The sequence below is a fragment of the Oryctolagus cuniculus genome, chromosome 17 (genome assembly GCF_051225735.1).
Source record: "Oryctolagus cuniculus isolate XC-2025 breed Fujian yellow rabbit chromosome 17, ASM5122573v1, whole genome shotgun sequence".
NCBI lineage: Eukaryota > Metazoa > Chordata > Mammalia > Lagomorpha > Leporidae > Oryctolagus > Oryctolagus cuniculus.
The window spans coordinates 20,609,619-20,628,088 of NC_142883.1; the positions used below are offsets into that span (position 1 = coordinate 20,609,619).

Here is an 18,470-nt window from a genome sequence, read left to right on the forward strand (position 1 = left end):
CCTGGTTTCTCAATGCCCCCAACCCCTGGCCCTGGAGTCAGCTAGAGGCTGGAGCACTCCCAGCCCTCTGCTGCCCCCTGCTGGAGCTGCTCCTCCAGCCGACCGGGGCCCTCCTGCCTCCTCTCTACCCCGGGCCCCATCCCCTGAGAAGACAACAGAGGCCAAGGCTGCTGCTCATGGTGGCGGTTTACTGGGTCAGCCTGTTGGAACCCTTCTTCGAGGTGCGGCTCCGGAGTCTTGGGGATGGTCCTGCTTGGGCTTCGGGGGGAGGCAGCGGCCCGCACTGGCCTCGGACCCACAGCTGGCCGGATGGCGTCAGGCAGCAGGTCATGGCGGTGGGATCTAGGTCCGGCGGTAGCTGCATTTGCCGCTGCACCCTCTGCTCCATGCGGTAACCACCCAGTCCCGGGTTGCCGTACTCCCACTGCCGCTGGCCGGTCACCGTCAGGTTCTGCCCAGTCACCTGCACCACCAGCTCCTCGGGGGCGAAGCCCTGCGCGTCCATCTTCATTTGGAAATCGTCTGCGGCCCGGCCATGGTCCTGCACAGCGGCCGGGTGGTCCCTCAGCAGCTGCACCGGCAGTGTGGCCACCTGATTGCGTTCAGCGAGGGCCACACTGGGACTCCTCGACGCCACCTGGTTCCCGTTGGAGAAACTGCTGCCGACCCGCTGCATCCAAGTGAGCAACTGCTCTTCAGGGGCACGAGGCTCCGAACGCAAGGCCCGAGCTCGGCCAGGCGTGTGGACTCCAAGGAAACGGGAGCGGGGTCCTCACGAGGCCCCGCGCGGCTCCCCCGGGTCGGGTTGGGTCGGGTCGGGTCAGGCGGGGGCAGCTCATTCCCTTTGACTTCCGCAAACTTCGGCTGGGTCCGGGGTCAGCTCTGCCCGTCCTGCCTCCAGGAGCGGGCTGTCAGTTGCTCAGGAGCACCCGCTATACTTTTACCCTGGCCCTGCCCTTTCTCCACCACGGCACAATGGAGCCACTGAAGAGGCTGGACGCCGGGAGCAGACACTCGGCAGCCACCGACCGGCCAGGGGCAGGGAAGCCCATTGCTGGCAGAGACAGCGGGCGGGGTCCTCCAGGTCCTCCATCGCGGCGTGCCCTGCTTCTCCCTGAGCACACGCACGAGGGAGGCGGGCACATCCCTCCCTGTCCTCGGGGTCTGGGGCCACAAAGATGATGGCGCGGGCATCCCGCGTCCCAGTGGTTTTCCTTGTCGCTGCTGCGACCACAGCCGCGCCCCTGGAACTCTGTGTTTTGATACTAAATTCTCTCCGTTGAAGGATAACAAAGTGCACAACGCAGTACAGGTGGATGGTACACAGCGCACGCCCGGGGTAGCCACCGAAGCTCAGAGCTTCGGCCACGTCTCAGCCCCTGTGCGGCTGCAGCCCCGCGTCTGGGCCTCACGGGATGGGGCCTCGGCCCCCGTGGGGGGCGCCTATTTCCTGGGATGCACCTCCCTGTCCCTAAGACGGCAGCAACCGGAGCCGTCCCGGACGCCTTCCAGATAAATTGGGAGCCAGGAAGTCTGGGGTGCTAGCTGGGGCTCCCCTTGGCTGCCTGGTACCAAGAGAAAGGACGGAAAAGTCTGGAAGCTGGAGGCCAGGGGCGCGGCGGTGGAAGACTACAACTCCCGTCGTGCGTCGGGCCTGTGGCGCCTGCGCACTGCGCACCGGTTGCCCATGCGGCCCTAGGGCTGGGAGCGCGGCGCCGCTCCGCTGCGGGGGAGGCCATGGCGGAACCTTCTCAGGCCCCGGCCCCAGTCCCGGCTGCGCAGCCCCGGCCCCTTCAGTCCCCAGCCCCTACCCCAACTCCTACTCCTGCGCCCAGCCCTGCTTCAGCCCCGACTCCGGCTCCCACTCCGGCACCAGCCCCCGCCCCGGCTGCAGCCCCAGCCGGGAGCACAGGGACTGGAGGGCCCGGGGTAGGAAGTGGGGGAACCGGCAGCGGGGGGGATCCGGCGCGACCTGGCCTGAGCCAGCAGCAGCGCGCCAGCCAGAGGAAGGCGCAAGTCCGGGGACTGCCGCGCGCCAAGAAGCTTGAGAAGCTAGGGGTCTTCTCCGCTTGCAAGGTGGGGGCGGGGCCTAGGGTGAAAGGGGCGGGGCTTGAGGGCATCCCTGGGCTCGGGTGGGAATGGGGGGCGACGCTCTGGACGCTTAGCGGCCCCTGCCCCTGGGGTGCGGGGGTCGTTGACTTATCTCCTGCCTCCAGGCCAATGAAACCTGCAAATGTAATGGCTGGAAAAACCCCAAGCCCCCTACTGCTCCCCGCATGGACCTGCAGCAGCCTGCTGCCAACCTGAGCGAGCTGTGCCGCAGCTGTGAGCACCCCTTGGGTAAGGCAGGCAGCGCCCTTGCAGGTGGTGGGCGCCAGGTGCTGGGGCCTGCTTGGACAGCCTGATTTCGCTGCCAGGAAACCTCGTCTCAGGACCTTAGGAGGTGTGGGGTTGGGGGCAGGCAGGCCGAGAGGGAGGAGAAAGGGAAAGTGCCAGCCGGGAAGATGCGGGGCCACCTTTGGAAGTCTTGGCTCCCTGCCGAGCAGGGCGTCCATGCCTCCCCACCCCGCGGCCCGGGCTGGCTGTCTTGCAGCTGACCACGTGTCCCACCTGGAGAATGTGTCAGAGGATGAGATCAACCGGCTGCTGGGGATGGTGGTGGATGTGGAGAATCTGTTCATGTCGGTGCACAAGGAGGAGGACACGGACACCAAACAGGTCTACTTCTACCTCTTCAAGGTGAGCTTCCGCGAACGGGCGTGAGTGGGGGGCAGGGGGGCTCTCAGTTCTGATGCTCCCTCCCTCCCTCCCTCCCTCTTCCTGCAGCTCCTGCGCAAATGCATCCTGCAGATGACCCGGCCTGTGGTGGAGGGGTCCCTGGGCAGCCCCCCGTTTGAGAAGCCTAATATTGAGCAGGTGGGGTGGGGCACGGGGAGCTGGGTCCTCCCTCCTGCTCTAGCTGAAAATCAGAGGGGATCAGCCGGGGGCGTGTGTTCTGTGCTGACTGCAGAGTGGGGTGGAGGAGGGGGGGCACTTTGTCACGAAGCTGGCTTCTTAGCCCTCCTCCCTGGATTTGTTCCCCACCCCACCCCTTCCCAGGGTGTGCTGAACTTCGTGCAGTACAAGTTTAGCCACCTGGCTCCCCGGGAGCGACAGACCATGTTCGAACTCTCCAAGATGTTCCTGCTTTGCCTTAACTACTGGAAGCTGGAGACGCCCGCCCAGTTCCGGCAAAGGTCCCAGTCGGAGGATGTGGCTACCTACAAGGTCAATTACACCAGGTAGGCCCTGCCCGGGCGGGGGCTGGGGGGGGATTTGTAGACCTCCCCATGTGCTCTCACCCTGCTGTCCCCACCCCCAGGTGGCTGTGTTACTGTCACGTGCCCCAGAGCTGCGACAGCCTGCCTCGCTACGAGACCACTCACGTGTTCGGGCGAAGCCTCCTCCGGTCCATTTTCACTGTTACCCGGCGGCAGCTGCTGGAGAAGTTCCGAGTGGAGAAAGACAAGCTGGTGCCGGAGAAGAGGACCCTCATCCTCACCCACTTCCCCAAGTAAGGCTCGTTCCGGCCCACTGCGAGTTTGCCCCAAGTTCACGTCCTCCCTGTTGTCCCCTTTTTTCCAGGAAGCCTTCCTGGATTGGTCCCTCCTCTCCCTCCATGGGCCTTCTGGGATCTGGGCGTCTACCTGGCAGACTTGCCCATGGCCCAGAAGCAGCTTGCTAGTAGTTGCCTTTGCACGGCCTAGTCTGGGGATGGCAGGTACATGGCCCCGGCTAACGCTGCCCCTCCCACACCCTGCTAGGCGTTACTAATTGTTTCCCATGGGGGCCTGGACCCAGCCTCAGAATCCCTCCCACCACAGAGCTCCAAGAAGCCAGCGCTGACACCTGAGGTGACAGCAGTGTCCGCCCCGCGCTAGTCCTTTCTGTGCCAGTGTCCCCCCGTGTGCCACACCTCTCTCCCATCTTAAGCCTGGCTCGTGACTTCTCTGTTCAGAGAGCCTTGGCTGTCAAATCCGGGCCCCTGAGTGCCCCTGCCACCAGGTGGGAACAGGAGGTGGTGAGTTGGGGTGGATTCCTAGTCATCTTGATGCTGCGGGGAGCAGGGGGACCCAGGGGGACGTGGTGCCCTGCCTGGCTACGGGGTTGGTATTTAGCTCGGGCCCTGTGGCCCTGTGCTGCCCGAGATGGCCAAACTGGGCCCCTTTGCTTGGTGTGTCCGAAGCTCTCACCTTGCATTCGAGGCTCCCGGGAGCCAGGGGGCCGTGCCTGCCCCTGTGGCCAGGGCTTCCCGCAGGGCAGAGCTTGCTCTCAGACGCGCCTCGCAGGGTCTGTCTCTGGCCACGGCACAGCCGCAGCCCCCCGGGGGCCCGGCCCAGGCCGCCTTTGGCGGGAGGGCGGAGTCGTGGACAGACGGCGCCCTCCCCCCAGGTTCCTGTCCATGCTGGAGGAGGAGATCTACGGGGCCAACTCGCCCATCTGGGAGTCGGGCTTCACCATGCCGCCCTCAGAGGGGACGCAGCTGGGGCCCCGGCCGGGTAGGTGGCGCAGCAGGCCCTGTGGGACTGGGAAAACACAGGTGGGCTCAGCCAGGGGAGGGGGCTTGGGCGCCTGGAGGGACCTGCCAACACTTGGACGCCCCCCCACACACACACCCCTGCTTTCTCAGCCACAGTCAGCGCCGCCGTGGTTCCCAGCGCCCCCATCTTCAGCCCCACCATGGGCGGGGGCAGCAACAGTTCCCTGAGTCTGGATTCCGCCGGGGCCGAGCCCATGCCAGGTGTGTACCTCACCCCTGTCCCCTGACGCATGCGCCCCTGCGCCAGCCTGCGTTGCTGTCCCGGGCAACCCTGCCAACCTCCCCAGCAGGTGAGAAGAGGAAGCTTCCAGAGAACCTGACCCTGGAGGACGCCAAGCGGCTCCGCGTGATGGGCGACATCCCCATGGAGCTGGTCAACGAGGTCATGCTGACCATCACCGACCCCGCCGCCATGCTGGGGCCCGAGGTGGGCAGCCGGCTGCTGACCCGCCGGGGGCGGGGTGGGGGGACCGGCCGGAGACCCTAGCTCACGGCTCCCGCTCCTAGACGAGCCTGCTGTCTGCCAACGCCGCCCGGGACGAGACGGCACGCCTGGAGGAACGCCGCGGCATCATCGAGTTCCACGTCATCGGCAACTCGCTGACACCCAAGGCCAACCGGCGGGTGCTGCTGTGGCTCGTGGGCCTGCAGAACGTCTTCTCCCACCAGCTGCCGCGCATGCCTAAGGAGTACATCGCCCGCCTGGTCTTTGACCCGTGCGTCCCCGGGCGCCCCCCTTCCCGCCCCGGCGCAGCCCAGACCTCCAGGGTCGTGGGCACAGGTGGGGCTGTGACCGCGTTCTCTCTCTAGGAAGCACAAGACCCTGGCCTTGATCAAGGATGGGCGGGTCATCGGTGGGATCTGCTTCCGCATGTTCCCCACCCAGGGCTTCACAGAGATCGTCTTCTGCGCTGTCACCTCCAACGAGCAGGTCAAGGTGAACACGTCGCCCGGTCCCCGCCCTCCAGTTGTTCAGGCTTGGCCACCTCTGCAAGCTGCCCAGCCCTGCTTTGAGTGGCCAGTTCCAAACATCCCCACAAGGTGGCAGCTGTGCCTCTGCCAGGCTCCTGGCTTCAGCTGCACACGCTGAGAGGCCGCACTGATGGGTCAAATGGGTGCGTCCCCGCCATCCATGTGGGAGATCTGGATTGAGCTCCTGGCTCCCAGCTTTGGCTCTGACCGGTTTTGGCTGTTGCAGGCAGGTGAGTGGGAGCTCAGTCTGTCTCTGTCTCTCTCCATTCCTCTCTCTCAAGTAAAGTTTAAGAAAGGAAATACCTGTTGACGAATGGTGCCGGGCTCAGCGCTACTCTTCTTTGTTTAAAGATTTATTTATTTGAAAGGCAGAGTTTCACAGAGGCAGAGAGGGGGAGACAGGTCTTCCATCCGCTGGTTCCCCAAATGGCCACAGCGGCCAGAGCTGGGCTGATCCAATACGAAGCCAGCAGCCAGGAGCTGCTTCGGGGTCTCCCACGCGGGTGCAGTGAGAGGTAGGAGGAAGGCTTCTGGGAGCTGTCTGGCTCTGCATGAGGCTGCGACCCTGCTCTTTCTCATCTGTGAACACAGTATGGCACACGATCTCTCCAACTACGGCAGCCCTGCCACAACAAGCTTAGAGACCAAGAGGCACCCTTGCTTGAGGGTAAAATAAAAAACCCAAAAGGTTTTTTTTTTTTTAAAGATTTATTTATTTATTTTAAAGTCAGAATTACACAGAGAGAGGAGAGGCAGAGAGAGGTCTTCTGTCCGCTGGTTCACTCCCCAATTGGCTGCAATGGCCGGAGCTGTGCCAATCCGAAGCCAGGAGCCAGGAGCTTCTTCCAGGTCTCCCATGCAGGTGCAGGGGCCCAAGGACTTGGGCCATCCTCTACTGCTTTCCCAGGCCATAGCAGAGAGCTGGATCTGAAGTGGAGCAGCCGGGACTGGAATTGGTGCCCATATGGGATGCCGGCACTGCAGGTGGCTCCTTACCCACCACGCCACAGCCCCAGTACTTTTAAGGGGACCTGATTTCTCCCGCACAGAGCGTGTAACAGGAGTCCTGTGCTGCTTTTCTGTCCCTCACTTGGCCTAGTGCACACGCACACAGGTCCCTTGTTCTACTTTTTGGTTTTTGATTTTGATTTTATTCTCACTTATTTGAGAGAGAGGAAGTGAGAGAAAGCTCTTCCATCCACTGGTTCACTCCCCGAATGTCTGCAACAGCTGGGGCTAGGCCAGACCAAAGCCAGGAGCCAGGAACTCCATCCGAGTTGCCCACATGGGTGGCAGGGACCCAAGTACTGAGCCATCGCCTGCTGCCTCCAGGGTGTGCATCTGCAGGGAGGCGGGTCGGAAGTAGAGGTGGACTGGTTCCCAGTGCTCCCACAGGGGATGTAGGCCTCCCGGGTGGCAGCTAAGCCCACCGAACCACGACCCCCGCCCCTCTTCTGTTTCACATAGCCCTCATCTGCTTGGTGCATCCCTGGTCCGGTGTCAGGGAGGCAGTGTCTCAGGGATCAGAAATCCACAGGCTCACTGGGGCCTGGGGCCTGGGGCCTGGCCTTGCCAGGCAGGGCTGCTGGCTTTGAACATGGCTCCTGGTGGAGCTGTGCTGGAGACCGTGCCTGTCCCCGGGCTCGCTTGGAGATTGGTCTGTGAAGTGGCTGGCGCTGTGCCTGGCTCCAGCTTCCTTCCCTCTCCCTGTGAACTCCCACCCCTCTTCCGGTTACCCCTGGGGGGATGCCCCGCCCCCTCCCCCATCAGTGCGCCCCCTCCCTGCAGGGCTACGGGACTCACCTGATGAACCACCTGAAGGAGTATCACATCAAACACAACATCCTGTACTTCCTCACCTACGCTGACGAGTACGCCATCGGCTACTTCAAAAAGCAGGTGGGCCTCGGCCTCAGCCTCACCGGCCTGGGCCATTCTGTCCCGTCCCTTGCTGTGGGCGGAGCCTGTGTCCCCTGTGCTGCGTCTTCCCGCGCACAGGTTGAGCCCTCCCAGTGTGACAGGTGCAGACACTCCTGGGGGGCTGATGGAGGGGCCGTGCCATCCCCCCAGGGCTTCTCCAAGGATATCAAGGTGCCCAAGAGCCGCTACCTGGGCTACATCAAGGACTACGAGGGCGCGACGCTGATGGAGTGTGAGCTGAACCCCCGGATCCCCTACACGGAGCTGTCGCACATCATCAAGAAGCAGAAAGAGGTGGAGGGAGCCGGCCGCACCCATGGAGTGCTGGGGATGGGCCTGTGGCCGTGTCCGTGCGCGTCTCGGCCCTCGTCCTGTCTCCCCGGGGGCCCGGGAGGGGTGGTCCCAGGCTCGGGGAGCCCCAGGCGGCCCCTCAGACCCGCCCTCCCCTCAGATCATCAAGAAGCTCATCGAGCGCAAACAGGCCCAGATCCGCAAGGTGTACCCCGGGCTCAGCTGCTTCAAGGAGGGCGTGAGGCAGATCCCCGTGGAGAGCGTCCCCGGCATCCGTGAGCAGGGCCCCCGTGGGGGCGGGGGGGGGGCTGGCGGGTGCACAGGTGTCCTGAGGGCCCTTCTCCCCGCCCCCTTGCAGGAGAGACTGGCTGGAAGCCGCTGGGGAAGGAGAAGGGGTGAGTGTGCTGCCCGGGAGTGGGGCGGGCGGGGCCCGGGCTGCATCCCCAGGCTTGGCGTCTCTCGCCCCAGGAAGGAGCTCAAGGACCCCGACCAGCTCTACACGACCCTCAAAAACCTGCTGGCTCAGATCAAGGTGGGGAGACCCGGTTCCCTGCGGGGGAGGGGCAGTCGCGCACCGCGACTGTGGCTTTGGGACCCCGTCGGGCACCGGGCACCGTGGGCCTGTCCCCAGCTCAGCGCTCCTTTCTAGTCGCACCCCAGTGCCTGGCCCTTCATGGAGCCCGTGAAGAAGTCGGAGGCCCCAGACTACTACGAGGTCATCCGCTTCCCCATCGGTGAGGACCCAACCTTCCTTCCCCTTCCGCCCCGAGGCTCCCGCTCCTGCCTTCCCAGGGACCCCCCCCCCCAGCCTCCGCCTCTTCAAGGTGGGCCCTGTCTCCCGCCCCAGACCTGAAGACCATGACAGAGCGGCTGCGCAGCCGCTACTACGTGACGCGGAAGCTGTTTGTGGCTGACCTGCAGCGCGTCATCGCCAACTGCCGCGAGTACAACCCCCCGGACAGCGAGTACTGCCGCTGCGCCAGCGCGCTGGAGAAGTTTTTCTACTTCAAGCTCAAGGAGGGGGGCCTCATTGACAAGTAGCTGCTCCGCCCGGCCCGCAGCCCATCCTGGGGCAGCTCCGATCTGACCCCTGCACCCAGACTCACGGCGAGACACTCCGGGGCGCCCAGCCTTGGGCCTGCAGCCCTCCTGGACCCTCGGGAGTCCCCGGGTGGCGGCTCTGTTGCAAGTGTCACTGCGTCTGACCTTGGTGGGGCCGGGCTCCTGGAGTGGCTGCTGGCCTACGGGTGAACCTGCCCGGCCCCGCGCCCCGCAGAGCTGTGGAGGCGTGGACCCCGGGCCTGGCCCACCCCGAGCTTGAGGAGTGAGCTCCGGGTTGGAGGTTCAGCCTGGCCTGCAGAGGCGTGCCTCGCCCTGCACTGTTCTGCGGTTTGTCCCCCAGGGTGGGGGCATGGGGACCATTAATCCCTTGGAGGGAACAATAAAGCTGTGGGTTTTTATTTTTTTCTCTGTGTGATTGTTTCTTCTGTGTAATCCCAGCCTCGGCCCCCTCCAGCACTTGCCTAAAAGCCAGAAACTAAATGTTTTTTAAGTTGTAGGTATGCATTTGAAAGGCAGTGAGAGAGAGGGGGATCTCCACCCACTGGTTCACTCCCCAGATGCCTGCAACAGCCAGGAGCCTGGAGCTCCACTGTGGTCTCCCGCATGGGTGGCAGGGACCCAGGCGCTTCAGGCATCCCGTGCTGCCCCCAGGGGGAGCAGGAGCGGGGCTGGGACTCAGTCCCAGGCGCTCTGCTGCGGGGGTAGGGATGCCAGCAGCAGCTCGTCTGCTCCAGGATGCCGGCCCTAAGCTGGAAGCTGTCAAGCCTCTGGCTGTGCTGGGGCCGCCGTGCCCGGCCCGCTCCCTGCCTCGTCCTGTGCTTCTGATGGGGTCTTCCTGGACGCGTCTCCCCACGGCGCCTGTCCCTGGGTCTCAGGTCGGGGACAGCAGCGGTCAGAACCTCCGCCTGAGCCTCACTGCCCTCTTCACCTGGGGGACCTGGTCAGGCTGAGCGCCGGATGGGCAGTGGAGGCGCCTTCCTGAAGGCAGCTTTTCTGTCCCCACAGCCGAGTTCTTTTTCTGGGGCAGGGGCCAGGGACGGGAAATGTCTAAGGTTAGGCTCCTCCCTCCAGTTTCAGTTTCAGTTTCCATTTCTGATCCCTGAGTCAAGAGCCGGGCCGCCCTCAGCCTGCCGGGGCCAGGATCCCGGGAGCTTTCTCCTGCCCTGCCTCCTGGCCAGAGCGGCTTCCAGGTGGGCTCCCAGGGTGCTTTGCAGCACCTCCCCGGGCAAGCCGAGGTCTCTGCCTCAGCCGGGCTGACCTGGAGCGGGGAGGGGTCCAAGTTGCCTGCCGTTCCAGAATGGAGCTACGCCCCTACCAGTGGGAGGTGATCGTGCCTGCCCTGGAAGGCAAGAATATCATCATCTGGCTGCCCACGGGCACTGGGAAGACCCGGGCGGCCGCTTACGTGGCCAAGCGGCACCTGGAGACCGTGCCTGGAGCCAAGGTGGTGGTGCTGGTCAACAGGGTGAGTGCCGACTCCCTCAGGGGGCCCTCGCTCCTCAGGCACCTCCCAGCGCCCTGCAGGACTCCAGGGCAGCCACGGCCACCCCAGGCTTGCACCCAGCCGCGCCGCCCGTGCCCGTGCCCGTAGCAGCTTCCTCTCCCCTCCTCGTCCTCCACCTGCAGGTGCACCTGGTGACCCAGCACAGCGAGGAGTTCGGCCGCATGCTGGATGGACACTGGACCATGACAACCCTGAGGGGGGACATGGGCCCCCGCGCTGGTTTCGGCCACCTGGCCCGGGGCCACGACCTGCTCATCTGCACAGCTGAGCTGCTGCAGATGGCTCTGACCAGCACTGAGGAGGAGGAGCACGTGGAGCTCACAGGTGAGGGCCGGGGGCGGGGCGCAGGGAGTGCACCTGAGGCGCATCTCCTAGTGAACATGGCGGGAGTTTCCGTGGGGGTGAGCGGGGGCGGGGGGGGGTCCCATTCATCAACCCCAGCACCTGCTCCCATAGAAACAGACCTGGCTACAGGGCCGGACCTCGGGCGCACGCCTCCCCCAGCTGAGCCTCATTTTACTAACATGTAGAATGGCGCTAAGTCCTCCCCACCCGGCTCCTCCTCTGGGGCCCAGCTGCAAGCTGTGGAGGGAAGAAGCTGTTCTCAGAGGAGCCGTGGGACGCCTGGGAACAAAGTTCCTGGGAGGGAGGGTTGTGCAGGCGTCGGTCACAGCCCTCCCCATGTGCCCCCAGCCTTCACCCTGCTCGTGGTGGACGAGTGTCACCACACGCACAAGGACACCGTCTACAATGTCATCCTCAGCCGCTACCTAGAGCTCAAAGTGCACAGGACACAGCCCCTCCCCCAGGTGCTGGGACTCACCGCCTCCCCGGGCACTGGCGGGGCCTCCAAGCTCGATGGAGCCATCGACCACATCCTGCAGGTCAGCTTGGCCCCGCGGCCCTCCCACCAGCAGCCCTGCATGCCCCACCTCTGTGCCACCCCCACCAGCCCTACCAGGCCCCTTCCTCAAATAAGATCCGGTGGCTGCCTCTGGCACTTGGAACAAACCCCCAGTTCTCTGCCGCGCTCCGGAACGTTCCACGTGCTCTAGCCCCTGCCTCCCTCTGCAGGGTCGTTTCCACACCCCGCCTCTCGCTTGTGCTACAAGCACAGTGTCCTCTTCCTGCGTCTGGAGGGTGTCAGGCTTGCTGGCCTCAGGACCTTTGCCCTGGCCACTCCTTGTGCCCACAAGGCCCATCCTCTTGGACTTTACGTGTCTGGCTGCTTGTCATTCATGGAACAGCTTGAGGACCCTCTCTCCACCCTCTTCCAGGCTCGCCCCCACTGCAGCCCATCATATCCAGTTTTGGCCTCCAGAATTTCTCAACACTGAAATTCCCTCCTTCTGTTATTCTGGATGGCTCATTATCCGTCTCTGTCCCTGCAACAAGCGTGCCTCTGTGTCCCTGGGGCTTAGGACATCACCGGTGCCACCAGGGAGAGCAATAAATACTTGTTGGTCAGGTGAATCCCTACCTGCAGCGATCCTGTCTCAGGCTGTGCACCCTCAGCTGGGCCCCATCTGCCCCCCCCAGAGCACCCCCTTTCCAGTGACGCCTTCTGTCTTGTCCCCAGCTCTGTGCCAACTTGGACACGTGGCGCATCATGTCACCAGAGCGCTACCGCTCCCAGCTGCTGCAGCTCAACCAGAAACGCTGCAAGCAGTATGACCTCTGCCACCGCCGCAGCCAGGTGTGTGCGGCCAGGGTCGGGCGACAGTGGGGTCAGGCAGGAAAGTAGCATGCTAAGGCTCGGGTCCCAAGTCCACCTGCGCTAGGTCATCTGTTGGGGTCTCTGAACCTCAGTGTCTCCCTTCTGTGAAATGGGCCACAGCACTGGACCTCTGAGCCGTCGGCATTTGTGGGGGGTGACTCCATCTAGAACTGAGGCTGCAGCAAGCCCTCGTCACTTAATTTTTTAAAGATTGTATTTATCTATTTGAGAGGCAGAGTTACAGAGAGAGGGAGAGACAGAGAGGTCTTCCATCTGCTGGTTCACTCCCCAGACGGCTGCGACCCTGGAAGCTTCCAAGTCTCCCATGTGAGGTGCAGGGGCTCAAGTTCTTGGGCCATCTTCTACCGCTTTCCCAGGCTACAGCAGAGAGCTGGATTGGAAGTGGAGCAGCCAGGACTTGAACCAGCATCTGTACGGGCAGCCGGCACTGCAGGCAGAGGCTTAGCCCAGTACACCACAGCGCGGCCCCTCAAGCCCTCTTCACTGTGCATGGGGCCTGGCGTCTGCTGTGACAGGGGACCAGGGCACTGGTAACTGAGACAGAGCGGGAGCCTCCCTCAGCATCCCGCCTGCCTCCCTGGAGCCCTCCTCTCTAAGACGCAGGCTCACAGTGCCTGCATCTGATAGGAGCCATGGTTCGAGTCCCGGCTGCTCTGCCTCCCATCCCTGCTAATATGCCTGGGAAAGCAGTAGAAGATGGCCCAAGTGCTGGACCCCTGCACCTGCATGGGAGACCCGGAAGAATCTGATCAGCCCAGCTCCGACCATTGCGGCCATTTGGAAAGTGATCCAGTAGAGGGACGCTCTCTCTCCCCGCCCACCTTCTCTGCAACTCTACCTTTCAAATAAGGAAATCTTTAAAAAACAGAAAAAAAAAAAACGGGATATGGGGTCGGGTGCCTACTCCTTCTGTGCGTCCGGGAATCTTCTCTCATCGTTGTTCTACCCAGGACCCTTTTGGGGACTTGGTGAGGAAGATCATGGACCAAATCCACGACCACATGGAGATGGAGGAGCTGAGCCGGGACTTCGGCACGCAGACGTACGAGCAGCAGGTGGTGGAGCTGAGCCAGGCAGGTGAGGGTGGCACGATTGCGGGGACCACCGGGGCGGAGCCTGGGCCCGCTCTGACCCCGCCCCTGCCCGCAGCGGCGAAGGCCGGGCTCCAGGAGCAGCGGGTGCATGCGCTTCACCTTCGGCGCTACAACGACGCGCTGCTCATCCACGACACGGTCCGCGCCGTGGACGCTCTGGACACGCTGCAGGATTTCTACGACAGGGAGCGCACCACTAAAGCCCGGATCCTGCATGCCGAGCGCTGGCTGCTGGCCCTCTTCGATGGTGAGGCACGCGGGGCTCAGGGCTGGACGAGTGGCCAGAAGCCGGCCAGGGCCAGGCACAGGCAGTATCGCAGCTGGGAAGCTTCCAGCAAGGGTCCTGGGACCTGATATTTCTAACCAATTCCAAGGCCATGGGTAGGACGGGTTTCTTCCCTCATCTGCGAAGGTTTGCAAAGTTATAAAAACTAGTTCATGTTATTGACAAAAGTATTTCAAAAACTGTGCTTTTTAAAGTTGGTTTATTTATTTAAAAGGCAGAATTAGAGAGAGAGAGTCCATCCGCTGGTTCACTCCCGCAGTGGCCCCAGCAGCAGGGGCTGAGCCAGGATGAGGCCAGGTGCAGGAACTCCCCGTCCCCCATGTGGGCCCAGGGGCCCAGGCACAATCTCCTGCTGCTTTCCCAGGCACATTAGCAGGGAACTGGATTGGAAGTAGAGCAACCGGGACTTGAACCGGGACCCGTGTTGGATGCCAGCAAGGCAGACAGCGGCTTAACCGCGGTGCCACAATGCTGAGCCTGCCAAAACCATTTGGTTGAGAGGCTCCTGCGGTCTGGGGCGTGTAGTGCCTTTGGAGAGAGAGGCTGAAAGCCTCAGCACAGGTGGGGGCTGGAGACTGAGTTGGTCCAGTGTGGACAAGCTCCAGGGCCATCCTGGTTGACAGGGTGCAGAGGGTCAGAGGTGCGGGGACAAAGGCTCCTGTCGCACAGCGGCCTTGAGAGTGGGCACGCAGAAGTATCCTTCCGCGTGCCCTGAGAACAGAGCAGGAGCCGGGGTCTTCTCTCCTGCGGCCCCTCTGCGCTTCCGCCATCCCCTCCCTGTGAGCGCTCCACCCCAGTGCCCTGAGTCGTGCACCTCTGCGGGCTTTCCGTGGCAGAGCACAAGAACACGCTGGCCCGCTTGGCGACACAGAGCCCCGAGAACCCCAAGCTGGAGATGCTGGAGAACATCCTGCGGACACAGTTCAGGAGCCCCGACAGCCCCCGGGGCATCATCTTCACCCGCACCCGCCAGAGCGCGCGCTCCCTGCTGCTCTGGGTTCAGCAGCAGCCCGGCCTGCAGACAGTGGACATCAGGCCCCAGATGCTGATTGGGGCGGGGAGCAGCAGCCAGAGCACCCACATGACCCAGGTGTGGGACTGGGGCAGCGATGGTGAGGGGTGAGGAGACCCCCGGGGCAGGGGAGAGGGAAGCTGACCTTGAGAGCCCAATACCCCAGGCTGGGGGGTCCCCAGGGGCAGGGGGAAAGGGGTCTGTGTGGAAGGGGTGGGCGATGAGGTTCCTACCAGCAGAGGGTGGGGGTCTTGGGTCCTTGTGGGAGAAGAGCCTAGGAACTCGTGGGAGAGAAAGGAAGGGGCTTTAGGGGTGTCCAGGGGAGAGCGGGGTTGGAGGTTGCCCGGGGAGAGGGACAAGATCCTGGGCATGCGTGAGGTCGAGGCGGGATGCTGGGTCCCACGGAGAGGGGCCGAGATGGCCAAGGAAGGGCTGTACCAGGGAGGGCTGCTCGGGCAAGTTGGAGCCTGCACCTGCCAGGCGCTCTCTCCTCAACTCACCCCTCTTCCGCCAGAGGGACCAGGAAGAGGTGATCCGGAGGTTCCGTGCTGGCATGCTGAACCTGCTGGTGGCCACGAGTGTGGTGGAGGAGGGGATGGACATTCCTCACTGCAATGTGGTGGTGCGCTACGGGCTCCTGACCAACGAGATCTCCATGGTCCAGGTGATCGCCCCACTTTGCCATGACAGCCCCTGAAGGAGGCAGTCAGGGGCCCCAGCCCCTCTCAGGCCCCCCCTTCCTTCTCCATCCCCAGGCCAGGGGCCGAGCCCGGGCAGATCAGAGTGTGTACTCATTTGTGGCAACGGAGGGCAGCCGGGAGCTACGGCGGGAGCTGACCAATGAGATGCTGGAGGCGCTGATGGAGCAGGCAGTGGGTGCTGTGCAGAAGATGGACCAGGCTGAGTATCAGGCCAAGGTCAGCGGGCAGCCACGGGCTGGGGACCTCTGCCTGGTTGGTCTCTGAGTGCATGGGCACGCACATGCGTGCACGCATGGGCATATGCACACACTCCCGCCTCCCTGTGCCCCTTTCTCTCAGGGTTACCTTGGTGGTTTGAAGGGAGGGAGAGGGAGAAAGAGGCAGGGGTGCATCTGTCAGGGAGGGCGGGCTGACCCCCAAAAGGTCTTGGGCACCGGCCATGCCCAGGGGTTTGAATTTATCCTTGCCTCCAGTCACCTGGTGTATCCGTGAGGGCCGCCTTCCAGAGAAGACAAACCAAGACACGTGCCCAGGAAAAGTCCTCGGGTCCCCGGGGCTGGCCCGCCACCCGGCCTTGTCCAGGGTGGTCCTGTCTGCCCCTCGTAGCCCATTAACGGTGCCCTGTGACAAATCCAAAGAGCCAGATTTGCATGAACTTTTCCAAAGAGGGGGCAGGGATTCAGCCGGAAGCTTGCCCCGCCCCACAATCTGCCTGTCCACAGAGCTGTCTCTCAGAGCTCTGGTACGCAGCAGGGGAGGTTAAGGCACGTCCCCTCTGGGTACGAATGAGGTCTGAGGTCTTTGGGAGCCCGCTGTCTCCTAGGAGCATTCCTGGCGTCAGGTGTCCTGGGCCTTCCTCTCCAGATCCGACAGCTGCAGCTGGCAGCCCTGGTGCAGCGCGCCGCCCGGGCCGACCAGAAGGAGCAGGTGCGGCAGCAATTCCCGGCCGAGCACGTGCGGCTCCTGTGTGTAAACTGCATGGAGGCCGTGGGCCACGGGAGCGACCTGCGGAAGGTGGAGGGTGCCCACCACGTCAACGTGAACCCCAACTTCTCGTGAGACCCACAGAGGGGCTGGGGGGGGGCTGAGAGGCGAAGGGTGGGGGCTGGGAATGACCCCCAGCCAGCCAGTGCGGTGAGGGCCCAGGATGGGGGTGGCGAGAGAGCACGTGAACAAGCCCAGGCTTTGTATCTTGATGGCGGTCTGGCCAAGGCAGGCTTTATCTGCGCCCCCTTTGCAGGGAGCAAATAGAAGCTCAGGCTCCGTGACTTCAGAACTGGCGTTCACGTGACCAATTTGTGGCGCTGTCTCCTCTGAGCACATCAAGAGGGGCTGGCTGTCCATGCTCTGTCCCTTGGGGGACAGCTTCTGCCACTCCCCACACCTTCCCAGGTGTTTATTAGGCGCCTGCTGTGTGCCAGGCTTTCGTGCACGTCCTGTCCTTTGAGGAGGCGGCCCTTTCACCCAGGTCTCAGAGGACGGGTTGGGTTTGCGTGTGGAATGAGGAGTAGAGGCCAGGGTGGCAGAATGCACGGGGCGGGGGATTCCAGTTGGCCTCAGAGGAAGGGGCTGAAGCATGAGATGCAGAAGGAAGACAGCCTGGCCCTGGGGGTCTCGCAGGTCCAGCCTGAGGGTTAGCCTTTACCCAGAAGGCAATGGGCAGTCCCAGGTGGATGCTAAGCAAGAGGCTGTCAGGGCAGATGTTCGTGTTTCGAGGTGTAGAAGCACGGCTGGGGGTGCGCGTTAACACGACGGCAGGCGGGGCCATTCGGAGACTCCTGCACCCGGGCTGAGATGGTGGGATCCAGGCAGGAGTTCCTGACGTTGCACTTCCTGGCTCCGGGAAGTCTGCACTTGTGATGGGAAGAAAGGGCCAGGTGGGGGGCTCGGGTGCAGGCTCGGTCAGGAGGAGGAGGGTCCGAGCGGGCTGTGGCCACCCTGCTCCTCTCCAGGATCTATTATGCTGTCTCCCGGGATCCCGTGCCCATCAACAGAGAGTTCAAGGACTGGAAGCCGGGGGGTACCATCCGCTGCAGGAACTGTGGGGAGGTAAGTGCGTGGGCCGTGGCCTGGAGCCCTTAGCTCCACTCTTCAGAAGCCCGCAGTCTGAGGGAGGAGGCCCAGCCTTCCCTAGGATGGGGGAGCCCCCAGTCTGAGGAAGGAGGTCCCATCCCTGTTGACGGGGACCCGCTGCGTGATGGCAGAGCTGCCTGTCCGCCTCCCCCAGAGCTGGGGCCTGCAGATGATCTACAAATCCGTGAAGCTGCCGGTGCTCAAAGTCCGAAGCATGCTGCTCGAGACCCCTCGAGGGCGCATCCAGGCCAAGAAGTGGTCCCGCGTGCCCTTCCCGGTGGCGGACTTCGACTTCCTGCAGCACTGCACCCAGAGCCTGTCCGACCTCTCGCTGGACTGACCACCTTGTTGCTGCAGTACCCAGCTCAGCCTGCAGGGGGCAGGAGAATCCGCAGCAGCCATCCCCTTCCACCAACCCTGGACCCAGTCCGCCTCTTTCCTGAGTCAGCAGCCCTGGGTGCTGTGCTGACCAGGGAACAGCCGGGTGCCCAGATGGTTGAGGCTCCCAAAGTGAGGAAGCTCAGCCCCTGACCAGCTGCACACACACACACACACACACACACACACACTGGATGGAGCTAGGGGAAACTGAGGCAGGAGGCTTGCCATTCTGTGTACTAGGAAGCACGACACCCCTGTCCTGCCAAGGTCACCAATTAAGACCACATGGGAAGATGGAGTAGAAAATGTGTGGAAGACTTAACCCTGATGGAATAAACTGCACGTACTGACCTCAGTGTGCCGTTCTCAGGTTTAACACAGATGTTCCTCCCCATCAAGATCAAGAGCATCATCTTCCCCCTTGGAGTCCTCTCCTCCTACCCTCCCCAAGACCCGTCTGTGATAAGATGCTCCCCTTTAATGGGCGTCACAGAGCCTCACAAGCTAAATTTTAGGTCCATGAAAGGGGCCCCTTGCAGGGGCTGGCACTGTGGCATAGTGGGTTAAGCTGTTACTTGGGACACTGGCATCCCATATGGGCACCAGTTTGAGTCCTGGCTGCTCCACTTCTGACCCAGCTCCCTGCTAATGCACGTGGGAGAGCATAGGAAGATGGCCCAAGTGCTTGGGCCCCTGAACCCACATGGAAGGCCCAGAAGAAGCTTCTGTCTTTGATCTGGCCCAGCCCTGGCTGTTGCAGCCATGTGGGAAGCAAACCAGCAGATGGAAGATCTTTTTCTTTCTCTCTCCGTTTTTCAAGTAAATCTTTTTTTCAAAAAGCCCCTTGCACCCCACCA

At 63.0% G+C, this 18,470-nt stretch overlaps 3 protein-coding genes across 8 annotated transcripts; 2 read left to right on the forward strand and 1 right to left on the reverse strand.

Moving 5' to 3' along the window:
* Positions 1–52: 52 nt before the first annotated feature.
* HSPB9 (heat shock protein family B (small) member 9) lies at positions 53–793 on the reverse strand. The gene has a single exon (XM_008271495.5). It carries the CDS (start codon positions 674–676, stop codon positions 188–190), a length of 489 nt encoding a protein of 162 aa, XP_008269717.1. The 5' UTR covers positions 677–793; the 3' UTR covers positions 53–187.
* Positions 794–1,674: 881 nt separating this feature from the next.
* KAT2A (lysine acetyltransferase 2A) lies at positions 1,675–9,228 on the forward strand. Of its 4 annotated transcripts, none has more exons than XM_089317787.1 (18): positions 1,675–2,076; positions 2,217–2,340; positions 2,594–2,739; positions 2,827–2,916; positions 3,100–3,281; positions 3,362–3,760; positions 4,432–4,538; positions 4,670–4,780; positions 4,867–5,006; positions 5,087–5,295; positions 5,390–5,516; positions 7,340–7,450; positions 7,622–7,765; positions 7,923–8,037; positions 8,121–8,157; positions 8,231–8,294; positions 8,412–8,496; positions 8,610–9,228. In XM_089317787.1, exons 7-18 carry the CDS (start codon positions 4,442–4,444, stop codon positions 8,801–8,803), a joined length of 1,434 nt encoding a protein of 477 aa, XP_089173913.1. In that variant the 5' UTR covers positions 1,675–2,076; positions 2,217–2,340; positions 2,594–2,739; positions 2,827–2,916; positions 3,100–3,281; positions 3,362–3,760; positions 4,432–4,441; the 3' UTR covers positions 8,804–9,228. The 4 variants fall into 4 exon arrangements, with proteins under 4 accessions (XP_089173913.1, XP_089173914.1, XP_051680939.1 ...); XM_089317788.1 differs by having other exon boundaries at positions 4,870–5,006; XM_051824979.3 differs by having other exon boundaries at positions 1,676–2,076; positions 3,362–3,553.
* Positions 9,229–9,519: 291 nt separating this feature from the next.
* Positions 9,520–17,964, forward strand: DHX58 (DExH-box helicase 58). 3 transcript variants are annotated; one of them, XM_002719391.6, is made up of 12 exons: positions 9,520–10,289; positions 10,451–10,652; positions 11,022–11,212; positions 11,908–12,024; positions 13,017–13,143; positions 13,216–13,407; positions 14,283–14,536; positions 14,973–15,122; positions 15,214–15,375; positions 16,024–16,214; positions 17,112–17,208; positions 17,387–17,964. In XM_002719391.6, the coding sequence occupies exons 1-12, from the start codon at positions 10,122–10,124 to the stop codon at positions 17,570–17,572; spliced, it is 2,037 nt and encodes a 678-aa protein (XP_002719437.3). In that variant the 5' UTR covers positions 9,520–10,121; the 3' UTR covers positions 17,573–17,964. The 3 variants fall into 3 exon arrangements, 2 of the variants coding, with proteins under 2 accessions (XP_002719437.3, XP_089173915.1); XR_016224016.1 differs by having other exon boundaries at positions 9,932–10,289; positions 13,017–13,121; XM_089317789.1 differs by lacking the exon at positions 11,022–11,212 and having other exon boundaries at positions 9,957–10,289.
* The last annotated feature ends 506 nt before the right edge of the window (positions 17,965–18,470 follow it).